Source organism: Balaenoptera musculus, chromosome 18, assembly GCF_009873245.2.
Source record: "Balaenoptera musculus isolate JJ_BM4_2016_0621 chromosome 18, mBalMus1.pri.v3, whole genome shotgun sequence".
NCBI classification, from domain to species: Eukaryota; Metazoa; Chordata; class Mammalia; order Artiodactyla; family Balaenopteridae; genus Balaenoptera; species Balaenoptera musculus.
The window spans coordinates 25,354,847-25,378,187 of record NC_045802.1 but is presented as its reverse complement, the minus strand read 5'-3'; the positions used below and the strand labels follow the sequence as shown (position 1 = coordinate 25,378,187).

Below are 23,341 nucleotides of genomic sequence, written 5' to 3'. Positions count from 1 at the left end.
GGAAAAGTGAACATGGATTGGATATTATAAGATATTATAAAATTATTGATGATTTTCTTAGACGTGATAATGGTATTGAGATCATTTAGGGAATGTCCTTACTCTTGGCAGAAGCATAATGAAGTATTTAGAGGTAAAGTATTATGATAGTTATAACTTACTTTCAAATGGATCAGAGAGAAGAAAAAGACTGTGTATTTAGACAGAAACATAAAGCAAACAATGGGAGAAAATGATCACTTGGTGAATCTAAGTAAAGGCATATGGGTGTTCATTTTACAGTTTTTTCAACTTTTTTGTAGATTAAAAGTTTTTCAAAATAAAAAAAATTGGAAATAAAGGGGAATGTTTAAAAACGAAACAAAAAAGGGAAAACAAGGAGAAGAGACCTGGGCTCTATCCTCTTCTGTCTCCAACTAGCCTTCTGACTTTGGGCAAAGCCCTTAATGTTTCTGGGTCTCAGTTTCCTGTCTGAGGAATGAGGAAACTGGAGGGAATGACCTGCGAGGTGAGCTCAGCTCTAAAGGCCGTGGTCGTAATGAGGAATTTGCAGTCCTCTCCCGTCCTGTCTGCCCTTTCCCATCCCTCCAGATACCCATCTAAGTACCACTTTTCCTCAAAGAGCTTGTTTTGTGAAATCTTCAGAGTTTTCTCCTGTTGTTGGAAAGATTTTAATGCTCTAGTTTCATCAGACTTTCTATGCTCTTAAAAAAAGTTCTGAAGGGACTTATGTAGTAAATGTGAGGGGGTATGTTTATAAGTATACGAAAATGCACAAAACCCAAACCGTTAAAGTACTTCCTGTTAAAAATCAAAGAGCATAAAACATGATGAAGCTTCTTCAAGCCTTGAAAAAAGTTCATTTTATCGTGCTGTCTTACTATAATTTCCCCTGGATTTGTCAGTAAATCAACTATACTTCAATAAAAATTTTTTTAAAAAGTCATATATTAGTATGGTATCTTCTCAATATTTCTGTGGTTTTACAGATGAAAACCGAGGAAATTCTTTACAGTGTTGTGGCAATCGAAGAGACTGTCAGCAAAATACTGCTTTGAGGATGGTGCCCCGAAGGGGAGAGTCTGGAAAGGCATGCTTTCCTGTGCCTTTTGTACTGAGTGCCTCTCATTGAGTGTTCTATCAGAATTCGTTTTTTGTTTTTTTTTTGGAAGCCTTTTCTGAATTTGTTGCAACATTGCTTCTGTTTTATGTTTTTGTTTTTTTTGGCAGCGAGGCATGTGGGATCTTAGCTCGCCGACCAGGGATCGAACCCGCACCCCCTGCATTGGAAGGCGAAGTCTTAACCACTGGACCGCCAGGAAAGTCCCCAGAATTAGTTTTTATAGGTCTCCCTCACAAGGCTACAAGCTCAAGATTGGCAGGGAACTCTGTACCTAGCAGAGTACTCTGCTCTTAGCAAGTGCTCTATGTTTGTAATTTGGTTGAATTTAGTTGAAATTCAGTAGGTCATATGGCAACAGTTTGGTTTCTAATTGTCAATTAGAAACAAAACAAAACAAAATAACAATTTGTGAAATGCTATTTCCTTGACATTATTTCTTTTTTATGCAACATGTCTGGTTTTACTAATCGTTCTTCCAGATTACAGACTTTTAATGGTGAGAAGTGGACAAATATGAACCTCTCCATACACCCTGAGTGTGAGATGCAGTGGGACATGCAACACACCCCCTGTTAGCTTTGCCACTTCCGACCTTCTGTCTCATCCTTGACCCAGTCCTGGGGAGCTCTGTCAATCAATTTCTTGGTGAACTTCTACTGAATCTTTCTAAAAACCTGGAAGAAGTAGCTTCACATAACAGAGCAATTCTGCTTTCAGAGATATAGAAATCCTTTCTAACTAAATTTTTTTCTAGATAACTGAATATGCCAATTTTAATAGTGGTATGTTTGCTGTGGTCTATAAGGGGTTAAACTCTTCATGTAACTCAAAGGGAGCTGAGGTACTCTGGCCTTCAGGATCCACAAGAGAGGTGAATGGGCTGATCCAACTATTGGCAGAACCCAAGGTTTTAAAACATAGGTGGGATTTATGCTGATGCAATGGATGTCTAACCATTCACTGGTGATCAGTGGTCCAAGTGATTTAAGAATTATACTACACCTTATACTAGAGAGGATGTAAAACATTAAAAAATATTAAGCCCATTAAAAAATAAAAAGTACATATACAACGGAATATTACTCAGTTATAAAAATAATGAATTAATGCCATTTGCAGCAACATGGATGGACCTAGAGGTTATCATACTAAGTGAAGTAAGTCAGACAGAGAAAGACAAATATTATATGATATCACTTATATGTGGAATCTAAAAAAAAAAACAAAAAAACAAATGAACTTATTTCCAAAACAGAAAGAGACTTACACACATAGAAAACAAACTTATGGTTACCAAAGGGGAAAGGGGGGTGGGGAGAGGGATGAATTAGAAGGATGGGTAACATATACACACTACTATATATAAAATAGATAACCAACAAGGACCTACTGTGTAGCACAGGGAACTACACTCAATATCATTTAATAACCTATAATGGAAAAGAATACGAAAAAGAATATATTTATGTGTGTGTATATATATATATATATATATATATATATATATATATATATATATACACAACTGAATCACTTTGCTGTATACCTGAAACTAACATGATATTGTAAATCAACTATACTTCAATAAAAAATTTTTAAAAAAAATAAAAAAACAAAATCAAGAAAAACTTATCTGAAGGCCGGGAGGGTCAAGGGAAGGAAAACGCTGAACACCAGTCTGAGAGCCATAAGACACAACAGAGTTGGCTTGGCCGGTCTTGGATTTTAGCTCGGAGCTTCCTGGCAGCTAAAACCAAGACGGAGTCTGGAACAGCTCCATGGTTTTCACTGATCACAAGGGGAAGCACATTCCAGCTCTTCAGGGAAACAGAGCTGCTTCCCACGGTGAAAGTCCACGTCCTACTCGTCTTTGTATCCTGTACTTAGGCAGAGCCTGGCAACCACAGCGCTCATTGACTCAAGCTGCCTTTGCCCTACCCCTTCATTCTAAAAGGAATCTCTCGGGCTTCCCTGGTGGTGCAGTGGTTGAGAATCCGCCTGCCAATGCAGGGCACACGGGTTCAAGCCCTGGTCTGGGAAGATCCCACATGCCGCGGAGCAACTGGGCCCGTGAGCCACAACTACTGAGCCTGCGCGTCTGGAGCCTGTGCTCCGCAACAGGAGAGGCCGCGATGGTGAGAGGCCCGCGCACCGCGATGAAGAGTGGCCCCCGCTCGCCGCGACTAGAGAAAGCCCTCGCACAGAAACGAAGACCCAACACAGCCAAAAATAAATAAATAAATAAATAAAAAAAAAAAAAAAAAAAAGGAATCTCTCACGTAGAGCTTCACACAAGGGACTCTGGGAGCCTCGGAGCCACAAAAGTGGGCCTAAAGTCAATGAAGGGATGGGTTTCAGTCTGTTTCTTTCTGTATCCATCACGGCACACGGACACGGCTCAGTACGGCAATCCCGAGGCGTGGGCAGGATGTCAAGCTAAAGCATCATCTAAGATGGACTATTTCAGAAGGACCTGTTTGATCCCTAACACAGTTGAGAATAGCTATGGATAGACTGAGTACCCGTTACCTATGTCTGCACACATACCACTCCTCTCAACTGAATTTCTGATAATAATTACCCAGCACAGCGTTCAGGTTATTTGTTCTGGTCAGAGCCAGGAGTGCGGGTGCCCCTGTGGCTGATTCAGAGCAGACTGATGGGCTCGTCTCGGGCAGTAACATTGGCGGCAGGAGATCCCTCCTCAGTGCTCAGGTCTCCGAAGGAGGAGGTATTATATGACTCCTTTGCTTGACTCCAGAGCAAACTTGGCAATAACAGAATGGAAACTGTTTAAATGAGAAGCTGCATTTCTCCCAGGGTAACAACCTTCACTGTCATCTGGGGACACGCCTGTTACTGTGTAACGCTCGCTCATGCACGAAGGCAACGCAATGCTGAGAACCTTGAGAGGCTGCCTGGCTGGTGATGGAGCAAGAATGGGTGGGTGGGGGGGTGGGAGGGAGGGTATTGGGATGGGATGGTGGCCTTGAGAAGTCTGGGGAGAGACTTGTGGTGCTTCTATATGTCTGTTTCCGCTCCCCCCCCTCGCCCTGTCCTCATGGATAATACACAACTTGTAAAGCGCAGTGCTTTCTTCTGTAGCAACTGGTCTTTAAATTTTGGTCTTATCATGTTTTGATTATTAGAGCAGATGAAACAAAAGGTTCACTTTCTCTACACTGACAGATGAGTTGACGAGAAGACGCAGATTCTCGTCCACTCTGGGTGAACATCCCCTAGCCAGCCTCACGCCCTAACTCGGGGCTGACTCCTGAGCAGAGACGGGGTCTGGGGAGGCCTCTCATCCTCCTCAGTTCACGCCATTACCTTGAACTTCTCCTCATAGTTCTCAAAGGCCTCCATGACCATACACACGGCTTCCATCGAGCGCTCAAGCCGGCCATCCACCCCATTAAAGCGGTACATGCTGCCGGACACGTCCACCACCAGGCGCAGGCGCTTGGGTTTCTGTTGGGGGCTGCCCAGCTGAGGGAGAGACAACAGAAAAGCCTCGTGAACCAGAACACTGTCACTGGCTGCTGTTCTGGGGCCCGCACGCAGGTCCCAGGGTGCCAGCCGCCAGGCCCGCAGATCAGCTGTAGGCTGGGCCCGGCACAAGGCTGTCCTGGCAGGTGGAGAGGCACCTATGGATGACATTTCAGCAAATGGAGCTTTAGACTTGTGCTGGTAGTTGGGGCCACATGGGAAAGATTTTCCTTTGGAATATGGTCCTTTCAAGGACAAACCTAGTCTAGTAAGACTCCCTTAGTGAGGCTGATGTCGTCTTAAAAACAATCATCTGGAAGAATATAAACCCCAGCATTTCATTTTCATGTCAGTTTCTCTGGCAAGATGGAGCTCCCTTGGAAGCCCACAGCGATTTTACCAGTACCTGTTGTGTAGGGACCTAAAAATCACTTTCACACAGCCTGCAAGAAATGTCAGATTCCTAAAACAAGACGATGTGAGGGGGCAGGGGGTTCCAGCAAAGAAGTAAAGGAAAATATCTCTGCCGTGTCTTTTGTCTTTAGGAAGCTTTCAGTTTTCTCCTCCTTCCACTTACTGAATTACTACTACTCTTTACTTTTCCTGGCAGTTAATGTTATGAAAGGGGCATTGAACCGCAGTTTAGCAACAACTGTCAATTACAATGTGAAACTCTTGTGAGTTTCAGTTTGATTTTGAACCCAGGCCTGCCAATTTGCAGAATGAAAAACACAAGTATGCTTGTCAGTTTTTACTTACAGGAAGAAAGAAGAAAAATTCCAGATTATTCTGTTACTATACACTTGCTGACATGTATGCAAACTAATGAGCAGAGGTAGTCATTTCAAGAAAATACTGTGGGTATTGGAGTGTAAGGGTTGGAGACAAATTCAATATATTTCTTAAAAGCTTGTTGAGTCTGCCAGAATTAAGAATAGTGCCTCATCCACTTCCATGGCGACTCACAATTTCAGATGAATCGAAACACATTTGTGGACCACAGGGAGTCAGTAAAGAAAGCAGTTGTTGAGGCATACCAAGGACACAGAAGGAAGAACTCTGCCAGTGACTACAGGAACCTCTCTGAATCAACATTTAGATGGAATAAGTGGCTCCCTTCCCCCCACCTGTCACCGCACCCCCAGCTCTCAGTGGCTACTCAGCAATTCTGGTTACTTGGAGATACTGGAAGTCACAGAGCCCTCTAAGAGACTCACCTTATTGCCATTTTTTGGCCATTGTATTATTGCAAATATTTTAATATTATGGCTGTCGAAAACTTTACACACTACAATTAGAGTTATTTAAGGGAGAATTCCTTATTTTCTAAAAATTTCTTCGGTTATGACATAGACACAGATCTTTAAAGGAACAGAACAGCGGAAAACCGCCAAGATTGCTCTCGTGCTTTCATTTGCATCACCCTCTGGGATTCAGTGGCACCAAGTGTCTTCAGTGCCCCCTCCAGGGCACCCTGCCCTGTGTCCTGGGAGCTGATCTGTTTTCCAAATGGCACTGGCCTCTCTCCTGGCTGCTGGCTCCCGGTGGGTTCTGTTGATGGAAGGCGCTGGCAGGAGATCAGAGGGTGAGGGTGAAATATTTACTCCCTCAGCCCCTTCTCTGCTGTGGCCCGTGGGTGGGTTCTCCTTCCGCTGAAGGCCACAGCCCCTGGTGGGCAGCCCTCTCCATAAATCACCTTTTCCAGGTTCCAGTAAGTGCTCACTCCTCTGCCCTTTTAGACCGAGGGATGGGTCAGATCCTTGCCGTTGGGAGACCACACCATCTCTTTTTGGATTTCCTAAACGCCACCCTTACTTTTGTAAATATTAACTGTTCCTTAAATTGTTCAATTTGAGTGTGCCTGGTGTTTCTTGACTCATGCTGGGATCTTGACTCATATAATAAACAGTATAATATTTCTGTTTTTTTCTAATTTTAAAAAATGCAATGCTTTCCTTGATTGCCATATTCAGGGTTTATGGTGTTTTGACAAAGACAGCAACTCAAGGAAGCATCGGCCTGTAAAGAAGACCAAACTGCAGATCTGAGGCTCCTAGCGCACCGGTACTTACTTGTGGCTCCAGCTCACCCCGGCGTTTGTAGATGGCTTTTTCTCCAGTCAGCCCATCAATGATCTTGGCATCATCTAGTTCCCCAGTAGCTTGGTGTCTTAGCCACTGTCTTTCTTTACCTTTAGCCTACAATGACATACACACAAATCCTTACTTTAATTAGTTCTGCAGGGTCCCTGACACATTTCATGCACGAGTAACAGGAAACACACCAGGGATCTTTTCAATATGGGATGGTTCTGCACGGACACAGTTTCACAAATGGACCGGTGTCTGCTCTGCTGACAAAGAAATGCCCTTTGTGTAGATTTCGTTCATTGTAAGTGCTTTAACATATGGAATGATGAAATGAACTCACAACACACATGAACAGGAAAACGGTATGCAAATGAACCTCTGGAGAAACATGCAATATCTGGAAATGTAATGGTGATGTGTTTCTTATGGATTTTCTGTCACGGTACTCCTAGAGAATTTATTAGGTAACAAAATAATCAGCTTGAACTTGTTAACACTGTCTGCAAGCACAGAGAAAACGTGATCTTCAGACTCTTCCTTTCGGAGAAGTTGTTATGCCGGTTCTCTGTGACTTACAGTGCAAATGGGAACAGCTGAGAACAATAGTACGTGAACATTCTGTACCCTACTGCCGCTCTGATCAACTGTATTCAGAAATCTCCTGAATTACTTTTCCAAAGATATTCGCACATAATGCTTAAAACTATGCCAAGCGGACTAAGATGATAGTTAAATGATAAAGACTTACAATATCCCAATCTAGGTATAGGTTTATCACAGCTGATATTTACAGTAAGAAGTGGGAAGAAAAGCTAAAATACTTCTACGCATGCAAACAAGAGCAGTAGTTAAGATCATGTGCTCTGGAGTCAGACAGCCTAGCTCCAGTCCTTCCTTCACCGTGATCAGGTATCTGACCTCCAGCAAGTTATCGAACCTGTCTGCATTGCAGCTTCCTCATCTTAAAAGTGAAGACAGCACTAGTTTCTACTTTAGTGAGTTATTGTAAAGATTAAATGAGATACTACATGGAATTAGCTGAGAAAGAGCCTGGCAATCTGTGTTAGCTGGTATGGTGACGATGATGTTGATGATTATGATGATGAGACACATTATGGACAATTAAGCCCACATTACTTTAAGCACACTTTCATCATGGTTTCATTGGAGGTGGCTGTATGACAGCACTGTCATTGAAAAAGTCAAGCTTTAGGCAGCCAGTCTCTATTTTAGGGGCAGATCAACTACACAAAGAAGCTCCACACGGTATAACTCTGGGTAGTACTCTGTGTATTGTTTTCCTGTTCCTGATACCCTTGCTGCAAACAGGCGCAAAATACATTTGAATACAGATATATATTCACGGGTACATGAAATAAAGAGAGAGAAACTCCTAAGGTACCGGCATAAAGATATTAAATTTGGTGAGTAGTTAATTTCAGGAACTACCAGGTATGTGCCCCTTGGAAATATGTTCTTTCCTGATGTGTAACCTTGGTAAGAGCCCCATGATCTTATAGGACAATGGGACTCATTGGAGCATAGCTCAATGAGCTCATGTAGCTTTATAAGATAGACAGCTACAGGCGACGGGAGGAAGGGGTGGGCAGAGTCTCCTAGAATCCTTTCCCACTGAGCTACGGATAACACAGACAAGCTCCATCACTCAGTACTTTCCTTCTCAGGCCCCCTCCCCTGCAACATGATTGGGACCTGGCCCCCATCTCCTCTTCTGCATCATTCCTGACGTCTGGAGTAGATAATTCCTCAGGCCTCCAGGATACTCTCTGCTGGGAAACACAGCTGTGGATGACCATTTAGGTACCTTTCAATCTGGAGAATCTATAACTCTTGGAGGTACCAAGCTGCAGAGCACTGCTTCTAATGCCTTTCATAGATGAGAACAGACTCTCACTGACTAGTCTAGACTGGAAAATAAGAACTGCAGAAAGTTCAAGAGAATGTGAGAGCAGTAGTCAGCAGTAGTGCCTTGGAAGTTGGATTCTAAAGCTGGGTTTAAGAGGAATACGGGATTAGAACTGGAACACAATTACATGACATGCTGTGTAACAGCAGTGTCACTGTTACCACTAAGCACTGATTTTCAAAGTTTCATCAATACACTGACAAGGCAATGACCTTGTCAGGTCAATGACCTTGACCTGACGACTCCCTACCCAATTCCACTAGTTGCTACATGGTTTTATTAACCAGTGATGCTTTCACCCTGTAAAGAACCATCGCAATAGCTACAGATTAAGTGATTTATTGTGATTTTTAATGCAGATTCCAGATTCCAACTGTAGTAAAAATAAATTTAAGCCCCCGCCATCTCACCGTAGAGGAAATATAAAATGCTAAAATTCTATCTAATAAGTCTACTCCCCTCCCCACATTTTGGTGTGTCTGAAAACAGAATATATATTATAGTTGATGGCAAAAGAAACTTGCCAAGGTAACAGGCAGAGGGGTTAATTGTGACCTGGTTGTCATATCTGGAGGACAAACATATGATCTTGGCTGAGCATAGCAGGTATCATTCTACTGAATTATTTCCATTGGCAGCATAGGCAATTGACTTTTAATTTGAACTAAAATATCCACTTATTATTTAAATGGATTAAAAAAACATTACACTACAGTAGAGCATAAGAATAACGAGCAAATAGATGGAGCCGTAGGATGCAAATATACTATAAGTGAAGCAAGATTCTTTGCTGCAGAAATGACAGCACTTCCAACAAGACCTATGAAGGTAAGACTCCCTGAGAGGAGGAATCTGGGTTTAAATTTGTTAGAAGAACATATGCATAGAGCATTACATTTCACAGGACAGACCTTGCAATTAAAGAGAGGAGAAACCCCTAGGTTTTGTAAAATAGGTCACAGCATGCTTAGAGCTAGCAGAAGTTGGAGTGACTGATTCACGGACCATGAAGAACTATCTCTCACACACTGCACACCCATCTAAAAGTTCAAGGGAGGGGCTTCCCTGGTGGTACAGTGGTTAAGAATCCGCCTGCCAGTGCAGGGGACACAGGTTCGAGCCCTGGTCCGGGAAGATCCCACATGCTGTGGAGCAGCTAAGCCCGTGCGCCACAACTACTGAGCCTGCGTTCTAGAGCTCGCGAGCCACAACTACTGAGCCTGCGTGCTATACAACTACTGCAGCCCACGTGCCTACAGCCTGTGCCCAGCAACAAGAGAAGCCACCGCAGTGAGAAGCCCATGCATCACAATGAAGAGCAGCCCCCGCTCGCCACAACTAGAGAAAGCTCGCGTGCAGCAACGAAGACCCAACACAGCCAAAAATAAATAAATAAATAAATAAATAAATAAATAAATAAATAAAAGTTTAAGGGAAGCTGTTAAATTTCCAGTGTTATGTAATTCAATTAAGTAAAACATGTAACTCTCAGTTTATCCAAATATTAAGTGTAGAGAATATCACAGTTTTTTGTAAGACTAGAAATTATACTGTCAATCTTAAAGGAACTAAAGAGGCCCAGATCATGAGCATAAGTTATTAAAAAAGAAAAAAAGCATTGTGTCTCTCTGTAGCTTATTACTCTGTTTTACTTCCTTCATACTTATCACTATTTACAAATGTATTGTTTATCTCTTTGTCTTATCTGCTTGCTCTGCTAGAAAGTAAGGTTCATGGGGATAAGAGCCCTTATGTAACTTCAGCTTCTAGCACAGTGCCTGATACCTAGCTGGTGTTCAATAAAAATGTATTGAACAAAAGTTGATTGCTGGGGGCTTCCCTGGTGGCGCAGTGGGTGAGAATCTGCCTGCTAATGCAGGGGACACGGGTTCGAGCCCTGGTCTGGGAAGATCCCACATGCCGCGGAGCGACTAGGCCTGTGAGCCACAATTGCTGAGCCTGCACGTCTGGAGCCTGTGCTCCGCAACAAGAGAGGCCGCGACAGTGAGAGGCCCACGCACCGCGATGAAGAGTGGCCCCCACTTGCCGCAACTAGAGAAAGCCCTCGCACAGAAACGAAGACCCAACACAGCCAAAAATAAATAAATAAACAAAATTAAAAAAAAAAAAAAGCCATGACTTGGGCTTCCCTGGTGGCGCAGTGGTTGAGAATCCGCCTGCCAATGCAGGGGACACGGGTTCGAGCCCTGGTCTGGGAAGATCCCACATGCCACGGAGCGGCTGGGCCCGTGAGCCACAATTGCTGAGCCTGTGCGTCTGGAGCCTGTGCTCCGCAACAAGAGAGGCCGCGATAGCGAGAGGCCCGCGCACCGCGATGAAGAGTGGCCCCCGCTTGCCACAACTGGAAAAAGCCCTCGCACAGAAACGAAGACCCAACACAGCCATAAATAAAATAAATTAAAAAAAAAAAAAAAGTTGATTGCTTACTATAAAATGTTAAGTGATAAAAGTATGATATAAAAGCATGCGTATATAGTATTCTCTCAATGTATATGCATGTATATTATATATATATATATATGCAAAGAAAAGTATGTAGGAAAAAACAAAAATATTAATAGTCATGGTTATTTTTGTGTTGTGGAATTACGGGTGATATTATTTTCCTTAAATTCCTGTATTTTCCAATCTTCATATAATGAGCTTGTGACTTTTATAATTCAAAAATAAATTCTCTTTTTTTTTTTCTCAAAAGGATTTAAAAATATCCTTTTATAGTTTTATGAGATATACTTTTGGGACCAGCTTGCAGGTTACGGAGAACAGGGCTTCTCCAACGTTAATGGGCATATAAATAACTTAAGGATCTTGTTAAAAAGCAATTTCTGATTCAGTAGGTCCAGGCTGGGTCCTGATACTCTGCATTTCTTTTTTCTTTTTTATAAATTTATTTTATTTAATTTATTTTTGGCTGTGTCGGGTCTTCATTGCTGTGCGGGGGCTTTCTCTAGTTGCAGCGAGCAGGGGCTACTCTTCGTTGTGGTGTGCGTGGGCTTCTCATTGCGGTGGCTTCTTTTGCTGTGGAGCACAGGCTCTAGGTGCGCGGCCTTCAGTAGTTGTGGCATGTGGGCTCAGTAGTTGTGACTCGCGGGCTCTAGAGCGCAGGCTCAGTAGTTGTGGTACATGGGCTTAGTTGCTCAAGGCGGCATGTGGGATCTTCCAGGACCAGGGCTCAAACCCGTGTTCCCTGCACTGGCAGGCGGATTCTTAACCACTGCGCCACCAGGGAAGTCCACCAGTAATATTTTCTCAAATAACTGGGAATTGTCCCTAATTTGTAAGCTTCTAAGTGTTAATCAAAGTCTAAAAAGTGACTTTGAAGGAATGTGTTTTTTTCACTAGTAAATCTATTCTTCAATAATAGAAATAGCTGAATTGCCTGCTAAGTGCAACAAATTATGGAGAAAATAACTGCTTAGGAAACTAGTTCATTCCATGTCTATTTTGACATTAGCTTCGATGTAGTTTATTTGAAGCTAGTTTGCTATTGATAATTAAGCATTTTGAGACTTGGGTGAATAATTAATTACAGGAAACAAACTTTGTTTTCCAAACTTCATCTTTCTGCCCCAACATCAGCACTCAAAAGAAAACACAAAATGGCTAAAACCTAGCAGATTTACAACTTGATGAAAATCTTTCATTTCATTATCTGGAGTTTTAGGGATACTAAAAATCTCCTAAATAACTGTCTAAGACTCTCAGCAATTGCTTGTTCTCTAAGTTGGGATAGAGTCAGATCTAAGAAATATTAAGAACAATTATACAAGAAACAGGACATCAGAACTGTTAATAAGGTTCATTATTTATATCAACACATGAATGCCTATGCTATGGATATATATATATTTTTCTAATAAATTTTTGTTTTTATTTTATTTATTTTTGGCTGCGTTGGGTCTTTGTTGTTGCATGCGGGCTTTCTCTAGCTGTGGCGAGCAGGGGCTACTCTTTGTTGTGGTGCGCGGGCTTCTCATTGTGGTGGCTTCTCTTGTTGCGGAGCGCGGGCTCTAGGCGCGAGGGTTTCAGTCGTTGTGGCACGCGGCCTCAGTAGTTGTGGCTCGCGGGCTCTAGAGCGCAGGCTCCGTAGTTGTGGCGCACGGGCTTATCTGCTCTGCGGCATGTGGGATCTTCCCGGACCAGGGCTCGAACTCGTGTCCCCTGCGTTGGCAGGCGGATTCTTAACCACTGAGCCACCAGGGAAGTCCCTGGATATATATTTTTGAATAATATCTAAAAACTACATTAATAAGCATACAGACATAATTAAGTAAAACCACATAAACAAACAAATGACCATATCACCATAACAAAAGTGGTAAGATTTACTGAATGTCACACCCAGGAAAGCATTCCATTATGCTAGTTTATACTCCTAAGGTTTAAATTTAAGATTGCCAAAGAATACCACAGACAATTGCATGCTTTATGACAATCAGATAGGAGCATTATTATCTAAATATAATTATTTAGTGCGTTATCTTCTAAACATATTTATAAAGATCCCACTGTAATGAAGCTATGTGGAATAATAATGGTTTGCTATTTTAGATATTCCTATATTTGACTGAAGTATACTAGTACATTTATCATTTACCAGAAGAACTTTGTCTTCAATTTTCTTTAGCAGGTTTGTGAGGTAGAAATCTCACCAGCCAGCTAAGCTAACTACCAAAGCTAATCTATTATGAGTCAGCTCTTCAAGACTATAAGTGAACAAATGTTAACTCTTTATGAGAGGTTTGCAAAATCCTGTTTTACTGATATCAATTCCAGATCAGTGTTAGAGCATAGAGGCTGCTGTCACAGACTAAAGGCACAAGAGGGGAATTACAGGTGGTGTGAATTTGGGGAAAAGGTCTGACTTAAGAGCAATAGGGCCATGACCCAGTGAAGGTATGTCAAACAACCAGCGCAACAGCACGGCGGAATTCTTCTTTTGGTGTACATGCTAATAATTAGTAAAAATGATAATAAAAGGGGGGTCCTTTCTAGGGGACCTATCACTGCCCTTGGTAAGGGGGTTATCGATTACAAAATACTTATTTTTCCCTTAGAATATTATGTTTGTCTGCTGTCTCTGGATTCACCATTATGTAAGAACCTAGGAACTTTAGGTCTTAATTTTCTAGTGCTGGTTTGCTTCTTTTCCTATACATGATTATCATCTTTTAAGGTCCTCTCTAGCTTGAAGACTTTGTTTCCATTTTGTATACCAATAAAAGAAAAAGACTCAATAAAATTTGGGGTGAGAGTAAAGAAGGAATATGCTTTTTCCAATAAATCTGCTACCCCCTTTTTTGGGTCAGCTTTTAAAATTTAAGTATAACCTACTCGTAATAAAGTGCATAAATCTTAAGTGCAGAGTCCATGAACTTTAAAAGTGAATACGCCCTTGTAACACCTGCACCTTCCTAGCCTCCCGGGGCCTCTTCTTCTGGACTTGACCTGGCACCTGCCAAAGGAAACCCCCCCACCTGACTTCTATCATCACAGATTAGGTTTGCCTGTTTCTGAACTTCATAAAGTGGAATCATACAGTATGTACTCTTCTGTGTCTGGCTACTTTGGTTCAACATCATTCCCAGGACAGGCACCGATGTTGTTGTGCCCAGCAGCACTTCATTCTCTGTCTCTGCTGTAACAATGTCCAATCATGTGATTTTGATCATGCATCACAATTTATATCTCATCTACAACTGTGTTGTTTCCAGTTTGGGGGTATTACGAGTAATGCCACCATGAGTATCCCTGAACATGTCTTTTGCAGCAGGTATGTGTGTATTTCTGTGGGGTGGAAATCCTAGATATGCTCAGCTTTAGGAGATACTGCGAAACAGGTTTCCAAAGTAGTTTTTCCAATTTATATTCCCAGGAGCAATGTATGAGGGTTTCCCTTGCTTGTATCCTCACCAACGCTTGACATTGACAGTTTCTTTTTTTCTTTTAATTTTAGCCATTCTGGTGGCTAAAATTCTTTTCTTTGTGGCTAAACGAATTACTTTTTTTTTTTTTAGGTCATGCCGTGCAGCATGCAGGATCTTATTTCCCCAACCAGGGATTGAACCCAGGCCCCCTGCACTGGGAGCGTGGAGTCTTAACCACTGGACCACCAGGGAAGTCCCGAAATGAATTACTTTTGATTCTGCTTGTTATTGATATTTTTAGGAACATGAACCAGTAGTTTTTGTTTTTGAGAAGTGAAAGTATGTACCAGCCTTTTGATCCAGAACTATGGGCACAAAGACATATTTATATAGTAGCACTATTCATTCATTTTCAAGTATATAACTTGCAGATAAATATGGACAGATTATTTATTATCTATCATCTAGCCAGCCCACCAATACTTGGAAACTCAAAACAGGAAGAGGCCCGTCAGGATGGGTGCTCTTAAAGGCAATGCGGCTGGAAGGGGGGCTCTTTAAAAATTTACTGAGGGCTGGAATAGAAATATTGATTATTTTGGTCTGTGTATTTTATGGGACTCATTGAAATACTTCTTTAAATAGTAAGTTCCTACTGTATTTAAATAAATGCATTTATTTATGACAAAGGGCCAGACATGTTCTTTATTGTATATTCCTATTGCATGAAGAAAAGTATTCTTATAAATATGTCCATCTGGTTTGTATTATGTAATAAATTCATACTAATGAGAATTCATTACATATAAAGATAGGTTTCACTAGTAAAAAGTCTATGTTACAGACTTTCTTAAAAAAGAAATATAGTTTTATTACTTTCATGTAAAGAACACTTAGATTAACTGAAATGCTCAGAGGATGACATATTCTGGTTAATTCATTTTCTGAGAAATAATTTGGTTAACCAGAAAGCGTGAGCACATGTGCACACACACACACACACACACACACACACACATTTATAGCAGTGAGGACATTTAGGAGGAATAAACTTGACAAAAACCAATTATCTTGTGGTTTGTGAACTTTGTCTTGTGATTTCAGCCCTGAAAGTATTCTGACTAATCTTAAGTCTTCACTTATTTGGGTTATGGTTAAGCAAGACTTCTTTTATCTATAAACTCTACAAGCAAGCCAATCTTCTATTATTCCTTTAGAATTATTTAATGAAAAGATTAGAAAGGTTTAAGTAGTAATTTTTGTAGAAAGCACATCCATTCTACAGAGTAAAACGTACAGATGACCATCACTGAATACTTGTTGGGTGAACAAATACATGTAAATGGATATTGAGGATACTTGGAAGCCATGATTCTTTCATTAAACATTAGCTCTCATTATTTTAACATTTCTCCATGTTCAACCAACATAATACTTTTTGCTATTAATTTGCGCCATTCAAATGAAAAAGAATTAAGGTTAACTTTTGTACAGTATTTGTAAAATAACAAATTATAAATCAGTGGAAACAATAAAAAATTTTTCTTTGTGATTCTCAAAATATTTTAAAAATATTTGTTTATTTATTTTATTTATTTGGCTGTGCCAGGTCTTAGTTGCGGCACGCAGGATCCTCATTGCTGCGTGCAAGATCTTCGATGCGGCGCACAGGATCTTTTAGTTGCCACATGCGGGCTATTAGTTGTGGCATGTGGAATTCAGTTCCCTGACCAGGGATTGAACCCGGGTCCCCTGCATCGGGAGTGTGGAGTCTTAACCACTGGACCACCAGGGAAGTCCCTGATTCTAGATATTTTGACATAGTAAAAAAATATTCTACTAAATACCTGTTAGGTTGCCAGCTGCTCTAAATGGTGAAATGCCAAAAAAAAAAAAAAAAAAAGAAGAGCAGATACAGACCTTCCTATTTTAGGGAATTCTCTGTTTCTTGAAGTGACATCTCATTGCCAGAAAAAAAAAAATGGTGATTCATGTACTTAACAAAGACGATTCTTGTTAGAAGAGTTTGTACTCTTGGATAGTGATGTGGAACTAAACTATTACTTTGGGTGGCAACTTACTGTCATTTTACAATGAGTTTTTATGAGCAATTTCACATCTTTCCTTCAAGAATTAGATATTTTGTACTTCAAAGGAGCTGGGAACTACACATATCAGTGAGCATGTATAACAGGCATTTTAAACTTAACAGTTCAAAACTGAGCCCTAGAGCCCATCGCCCGCTCTCCCTAAGTTCTCTCAACAAAAGGCAACAGGGCAACCCCATTCTTTCAGCTGTTCAGGCCACATACCTGGGGATCATCTTTGACTGCTCTTTCCCTCACATCTTGCACCTGGACCACTGGCAAAGCCTCTCAACTTCCGGTGGTTTCCAACCATATGTTACTGTGTCCACATCATCCCTAGGTCAATTGTCATTTCCTCCCACCTGGACCACTGCAATGGTCCCCCTGCTTCTACTCTTGCCCCCGACAGTCCCCTCTCCACAAAATAATCAGGAATATTTATAAGAACATGTCCTAACTTTCAAGAAGTACAATAAAAAAAATATCAGCATGATTAAGTTTTTAAAAAGCCTGGCTTACGCGGAGCAACTAAGCCCGTGAGCCACAACTACTGAGCTTGTGATCTAGAGTCCGTGCTCTGCAACAAGAGAAGCCACGGCAATGAGAAGCCCGTGCACCGCAACGAAGAGTAGCCCCCGCTCGCCACAACTAGGGAAAGCCCGCACGCAGCAACGAAGACCCAATGCAGCCAAAAATAAATAAATAAAATAAAATAAATGTATTAAAAAAATGTCTTAATGTTGCTGGCATTACTTCAGCAATACATAGCATTCAATAAAAAGCCTGGCTTAACTTCAATTTCTCTAATCATCTTTAAGAATGAAATAGTATTTGTTGCTCTCATATGCAATATGCATTATCCCACTTTTTGCTTCCTTCTGTTTCTTGATATCAACCTCTGATTTTTGTTTAATTTTTGAGATAATATGGGAATTTAGGCCCTGTTTATTATTTTTAAATTTGCTATTTTTATATTGTGTATCTTTAAAAACATTATTCTTGATATTTGAGTTTTCTTTTAAACATATTTACCACAGTTATTTAGGTCTGATTCTGTGTTTAACTGCTCCCAATGCTCATTGCTGGTCCTTTTATACCACAGGTTTCCCATTCTTAAGGAATTTGATTCCTCTCTTAAGTGGCTGGAATATTTACACATATGTATGTATAGATGTGTGTGTGCACATGTGTGTATACATATTTACTTCAGAATTATTTTCAAAAGGATACTTAAGTGACATATATTTTAAGTCTCTGAATATCTGAAAATGTCTTTCTGTCACCTTTGTACTTCAGCTGAGTAGAGAATTCTTGGGTTACAACTTTTCTCCCCCTAGATCCTGCAGACGTTGTTTCACGATCTCTGGTGTTCAATATTTCAGGGACAATTAATGTAAGATGAATTTTTCTTTCTTGGACAATAGCTTAGTTTTTGTCTGCCTGTATGCTTTTAGGATATTTTCTTTTTCTTTTTCTTTTTTTATTTACATTCTTATTTTCTTTGTTTTTGAAATGTTAAAATTCCATGAGGCTGTGGCGAGGTGCTTATCTCTTCTCATTAACTTTGCCTGGTACTCAGTAAAGGTCTTTTGATCCATTGACTTAAGCCTGTCTTTGGCTCAGCACAGTTTTCTTTTACTATTACTTGAATTACTGTTTATGCGTGCTTTTTGGTGGCCTCTTCAGGAATATCGTTGGTTCAGCATATATTTACTGAGCACTTACCATGAGCCAAGTACTGTTCTACTTGTTGGTATGGCTCATGGCTCTATGTGTTAGCTCTTTGCTCTGTTTTTGTTGACCAGCTTTCTCATAGTTTTTACCTCTTCAGTATGGAATAACAATTCAAGTTTTCCATTCACATTAGTACTGAAGACTGGATTGAGTCTGTTCTTTCTACTTTTAATGTAGATTTCAGCTTTCGCATTGCACTTGTAGTTTTCTTCTAGTCTTTCCTTATTTCACATACTTCAGGTTTCTTTGAATTTTGAGAACACAAAGCAGATGTTTTCTAAAAATGTGGTGTTTTCTGAAGAAAATATTCTAGCCTATCAGCATCTTCTTCTTCTACATCTTGAATTTCTATTATTCTGCCTCACTGCAGAATTATTTCATAGAGCTCATCTTATTTAATTTTTTTGTGTCCTCATTCTTGGATGATAGGATGGCTGTTCAAAACTGTTCAGCAACAGATTGGATGGATTCTTCACTTTGTTATTATTAGAATTCTCCTTGAAGGTTTTAGACTGGTGTTAGTAGTTGAAGCAAAGCTATACTACTAGCTCAAGAGCTCTGCAGGGAAGGAGTTGGAACTATGGACAGTCACAGCATGAGAACTTCATCTCCACATCATTTCTTATTTTGTTTGGAAAAGCCATTGCAATGGGGCCATTTGGCATTTGTTTGATCTGGTCTTCAAGCCAAGTATAAGTTGAGGCTGGTCTGGCCCCTTTCCCAGAGTTACTGCCTTTCCAGCTTGTCGCTTTATGCCACTGCATAAAGTCTAGACCTCTCCACCCCACCACTGCTCCTCAGAGCTGCTACTTTCAAATGCTGCTGCTTGGCAGTGACAACATGGAGGTCAAGTGATCTGCTTCTCACCAGCTCTAGGGTTCTCTCTTCTACTCCCTGCCTCTCCAAGCAAGACATGTTAATGTGATTTGTGGTCTCCTGTACTTACTTGCTAGGAATGCTATTTCTTAGGAAGTTTGAATTGTCTTTGGTACTATTATTCATAGGGGTCACACTGCATTAAATTTCGCAAAAATTCTTCAAAGCTTCTTGTATGTCACTAGCATTCTTCTCCAGTTTCTGTCATCTGGGTTTTGTACTGTTTACAGCTTTTTAGTATTTTAATCCTTTTAATGGTCACCCGGCAAAGATTGTGTTCGATGCCTTTGCTCACGCAGCCTGGAAGTCAGGACTGTACTTCTAGGCTGCGCTCGCCTGACACTGTCCTCTCATGGCCACTGATGCCAGGTGCTAAGTGACGAGCCATTCGTGTGCTAAGAAAGAGTAACTAGCATTTTACTCCTCTCCCCAGAAATGCAGATGTTCCTTGACAGGCCCATCTTCACCTTTCCCCCTCTTTGCTCTATACCCTCACCTTCATCAACACATCTTCCCTCTTGGTTTGGGCCATTTCTCTACACAGATGACCATAAAAATACAGACATATCTATACAGATATGTAAGCCTATCTGGTCCTAACCTTGCTCTTGAACTCGAGTCATATCTTAAAATCTTCAAATACCATGCTTGCTTGACATTTTTCCATAGGTGTCCCAGTAGTGAGAAAACATAATAACAGCCAAACCAAACATCTGCTTTCTCCACAAGGCTCTCCTCTTCCTGTGTTCCTTGTTTCTGTCCCCTAGGGCTTGAAAACCTCACCATCCCCTTCACCCCATGTTCCATCAGTCACTGTCTTCCGGTCATACCTCCCAACTGTCCCATCCTTTCCATTTTCACTTCAATTACCCTGGTTTGGGTTCCTATCACTTCTTACCTGAATAACTGAAGTAATGTTATAATATGATTTCCTGGCTTCTTCCACCTCTCTCTCCTCTAAGACTTAATAACTCCACGATTATGAAACTTCTTAAAGAAGATAAAACCACACCACTCCCTTTCTCAGTCACGTCCATGCTCCTCACTGATTACAAAAGACAGTCAGCATGGATTCACCTTCTCTCTAGTTTTCTCTCCTACTACTCCCTGCCCACAAGCCCATCCCAAAGCTCTGAACTCTAGTCATGTTGGACTGTTTGCCATTCTCTAAACAGCCTTGCATTCTTTGTCCTCTGCTCATAGGTTTCTTCTGTCTTGACCAGAGCTACCCAGACTGCCTTTGGTGTGTGAACACTTGTTACTGGTCTGTGATGAAACAGGTCATAGAAGTTGACAGTAATCATTTAGAAACTTATATGGCAATTTGACAAAGTAATTTTATGTTTGTTTAATCTAATATTAAATAATATGGGCTTGTATTTCGTATGTTATTTTTTATATCATTTTTTTCAGTAATTCATTTCTATTTTATTTCATAAAAGTGTTAGTCCGTTAAAAGGAAAAGAGAGTTGAAGAACAAGGTAGTCTTTGTAAGGAGTTACCGGGAACAATCAGCTGAGCTACTATAGAAATAAGCTTCCTTAGGAGCCACTAAATTTGTTACTTGAATGTTAGAGAAACACAAACATGAAGGCATTATTTTCCCAGTTAACAATGTGTTTGAAGGACTGACCTTAAAAAAAAAAGGTTAAAAAAAGAAAAATTCATCTGTGATCAGTTGAAAAAAAAAACCTGGCCCCTCTCCACAGAAGGTTTGAGAAGCTCTGGTCCAGACCATCTTTCCATCCGCATCCTTAGAAGAGTTGCCAATTGAAACCATACTCATCCTTCTCGGTCCAGCTCAAATGACATTTCCTCTGTGAGTCTTTCCCTAACTGCCCAGCCTAGAAGTTGCTCGCACATCTGTCTACATAACCATAGCGCTTTGTTAAAAACCTTTCTGTGGCATCTACCATATTGTGTCTTCTCTTACAACTAAACGTGTCTTCTTCACTAGAAGGTTAGCTGTTGAAGGCAAGAACTCTTAGACAAAATAGATATTCAGTAAATGTCCACTGGGTGAAACACAGTTACTATAGATTAAACAAAGCGAGTGGGGAAATGCTTTCCGTTCTTTACATACGGCAAAGTAGGGGCTCAGAATAAAGTTCCTTACCTGGCACCTACCTGTCTCCCAGCCTCAAAGCCTTTTGCATCTCACACTGAGTGGTATCCTGCCCTTGGCTGGACCTCAGCTCACACCTGAGACCACAGTGTCAGGCCTTTGTCTGTGCTGTGCCCTCGGCTGGGCATTGTTTTCACCCTTCTTTGTCTGGTTAATATTCGTGTGTCCTTCAAGACTCAGGTCATGGATTCTTTCCTTCAAAATCTATCCTAGAATCCCTTTCCTCTGGGCATCCACTGCATAGTGTTCATTCCTCTACCTAGACGCTTACATATTAAACAGAAATGATCTGTGCAGGTGCCTGTCTTCCCCACCTCTTGAAGTTAATACCTTTGTGAGTACAGAGACAACATCTTATTAATCTTTGTGCCCTCAGTGCCAAGCACAGTGCACGTCACACATCAGGGTTCACAAACACCATTTATCTGAACACAAGCTCATTTTGAACCACTAAAGGAAAAAAAAGGAACGTAATTGTTGGTTCATGGAGATATCATGCTAGGCAAAGCAATCAGAGAAAGGCTAATTTAGTTTAGCCTGAGAATGAAATTACTGATTGTAGATTAGAAAAAACACTGGAGAGAAGATACAATTAAAATCAGTGGCTTTTTGTAGAAATGGATATTTTCTATTGTTAGGGAAAGCTGGAATCAGAGATTCAGATTCTGAACCGAGTATAATTGAAGTTATTATAGACCCTACTATTCTAATGAGAAAACTCTTGTTACTGATTCATAAAAGGTCCAATCACCAAGACTCTATGATATCCCATGAAGAATCCAGTCAAGAAGCAAAGGAAGGTCACTGATGACAGCTGTCTTAATTGAGAAGAGTGACCCGTGATGCAACAGAGGCACATGCAGAAGCAGCATTGACACGGGCGGCAAGACGTTCCTTTTCCTCAGATCTCAGCCCAGCCTCTCAATGCATGGGCTTGAAGCTGTGCTTTCAAAGTCACCTCGAATGATGATTTGCTAGTTCCTGGCCTGACTTTGTGCTGATCACTGAGGAAACACCCATTGTTACTGGGATTACACAATAACCTCAAGACAGCTGGATGTTATTAGTCAATCAGAACCACACAGGACTGGCAGGAGATGGCCAAAAGGCGACCAAATCCAGGCCTTCCTGTTTCCATTGCAATCTAAAGATTCATATTCCACATGAGGTCCTGTCTATCCTTGGCCAGCGGCTGTTTGCAACTGGCACTATCTTTCCAAATTGAGGATTAGAAGCCCCACTTGAGAATAACACCTTGGATTAAAAAAAAAAAAAAAGATTCGATAAGGGAAACACTTGAAAATACTTAAGAAGTCACAGCAGCGGGTCTGACTTTTCTTCCTTTGGCTGATCTTGTAAATAAAACATCATTTATATTAAAGGGTTGATATGAAGATTAAATGCAATTATGTTTGTAAAAGTAACTATAGCTTGGTGCCCAGTGAATACCAATCAAGACATTAACTAATACCAGATGAGGATCCTGTGTTGGCATTTGGATAATGATGCAAAATGTTTTAAGAGTATATGTGAAAGTTATACTTTTCACAGAGTTGTAGAGTTGGAAGAAGATAACAGGCTTAAGAGATCACAGGGACCTAGGCTTTGGGCTCAGACACCTGCTACGCTAGCCACAGGGACCCAGGACAATCTATGTCACCTTCCTAATCTTCAGTTCCCTCACTATAAAGTGGGAACAAAATATCTGTATTTCATAAGATTGTGAGAATTGAGATAATTTATGTGGCTCAGTCTCTTTACCTATCGAATGTAGAAAATAATACTGACTGGTTATTGTAAGGACTAAATAGCACAATGAATGTAAAGTACTTGACTGGGTGCCTGGCCTGCAGTCCAGGTTGATGAATATCAGCAGGTGCAATGAAGGAAATGATGAAGCTAATTCTTCTGTAGAGAATGCTATATGCTAGGCACTGTTTTAAGGGGTTTATGTGTATCATCTTAATCTTTTTTTTTTTTTAAATCACAAATAAATTTAATT

General features: G+C 40.8%; 1 protein-coding gene across 4 annotated transcripts in view; it reads right to left on the bottom strand.

Moving 5' to 3' along the window:
- The window catches only part of VWA8 (von Willebrand factor A domain containing 8), a 370,485-nt gene that overhangs the window by 13,040 nt on the left and 334,104 nt on the right, over nt 1–23,341 (bottom strand). For all 4 annotated transcript variants that reach the window (XM_036831946.1, XM_036831947.1, XM_036831948.1 and 1 more), the window contains 2 exons: nt 6,685–6,810; nt 4,454–4,612 (listed from right to left, as the gene is read on the bottom strand). In XM_036831946.1, the coding sequence (XP_036687841.1) occupies nt 4,454–4,612; nt 6,685–6,810 (285 nt within the window). The remainder of the gene's footprint in view (nt 1–4,453; nt 4,613–6,684; nt 6,811–23,341) is intronic.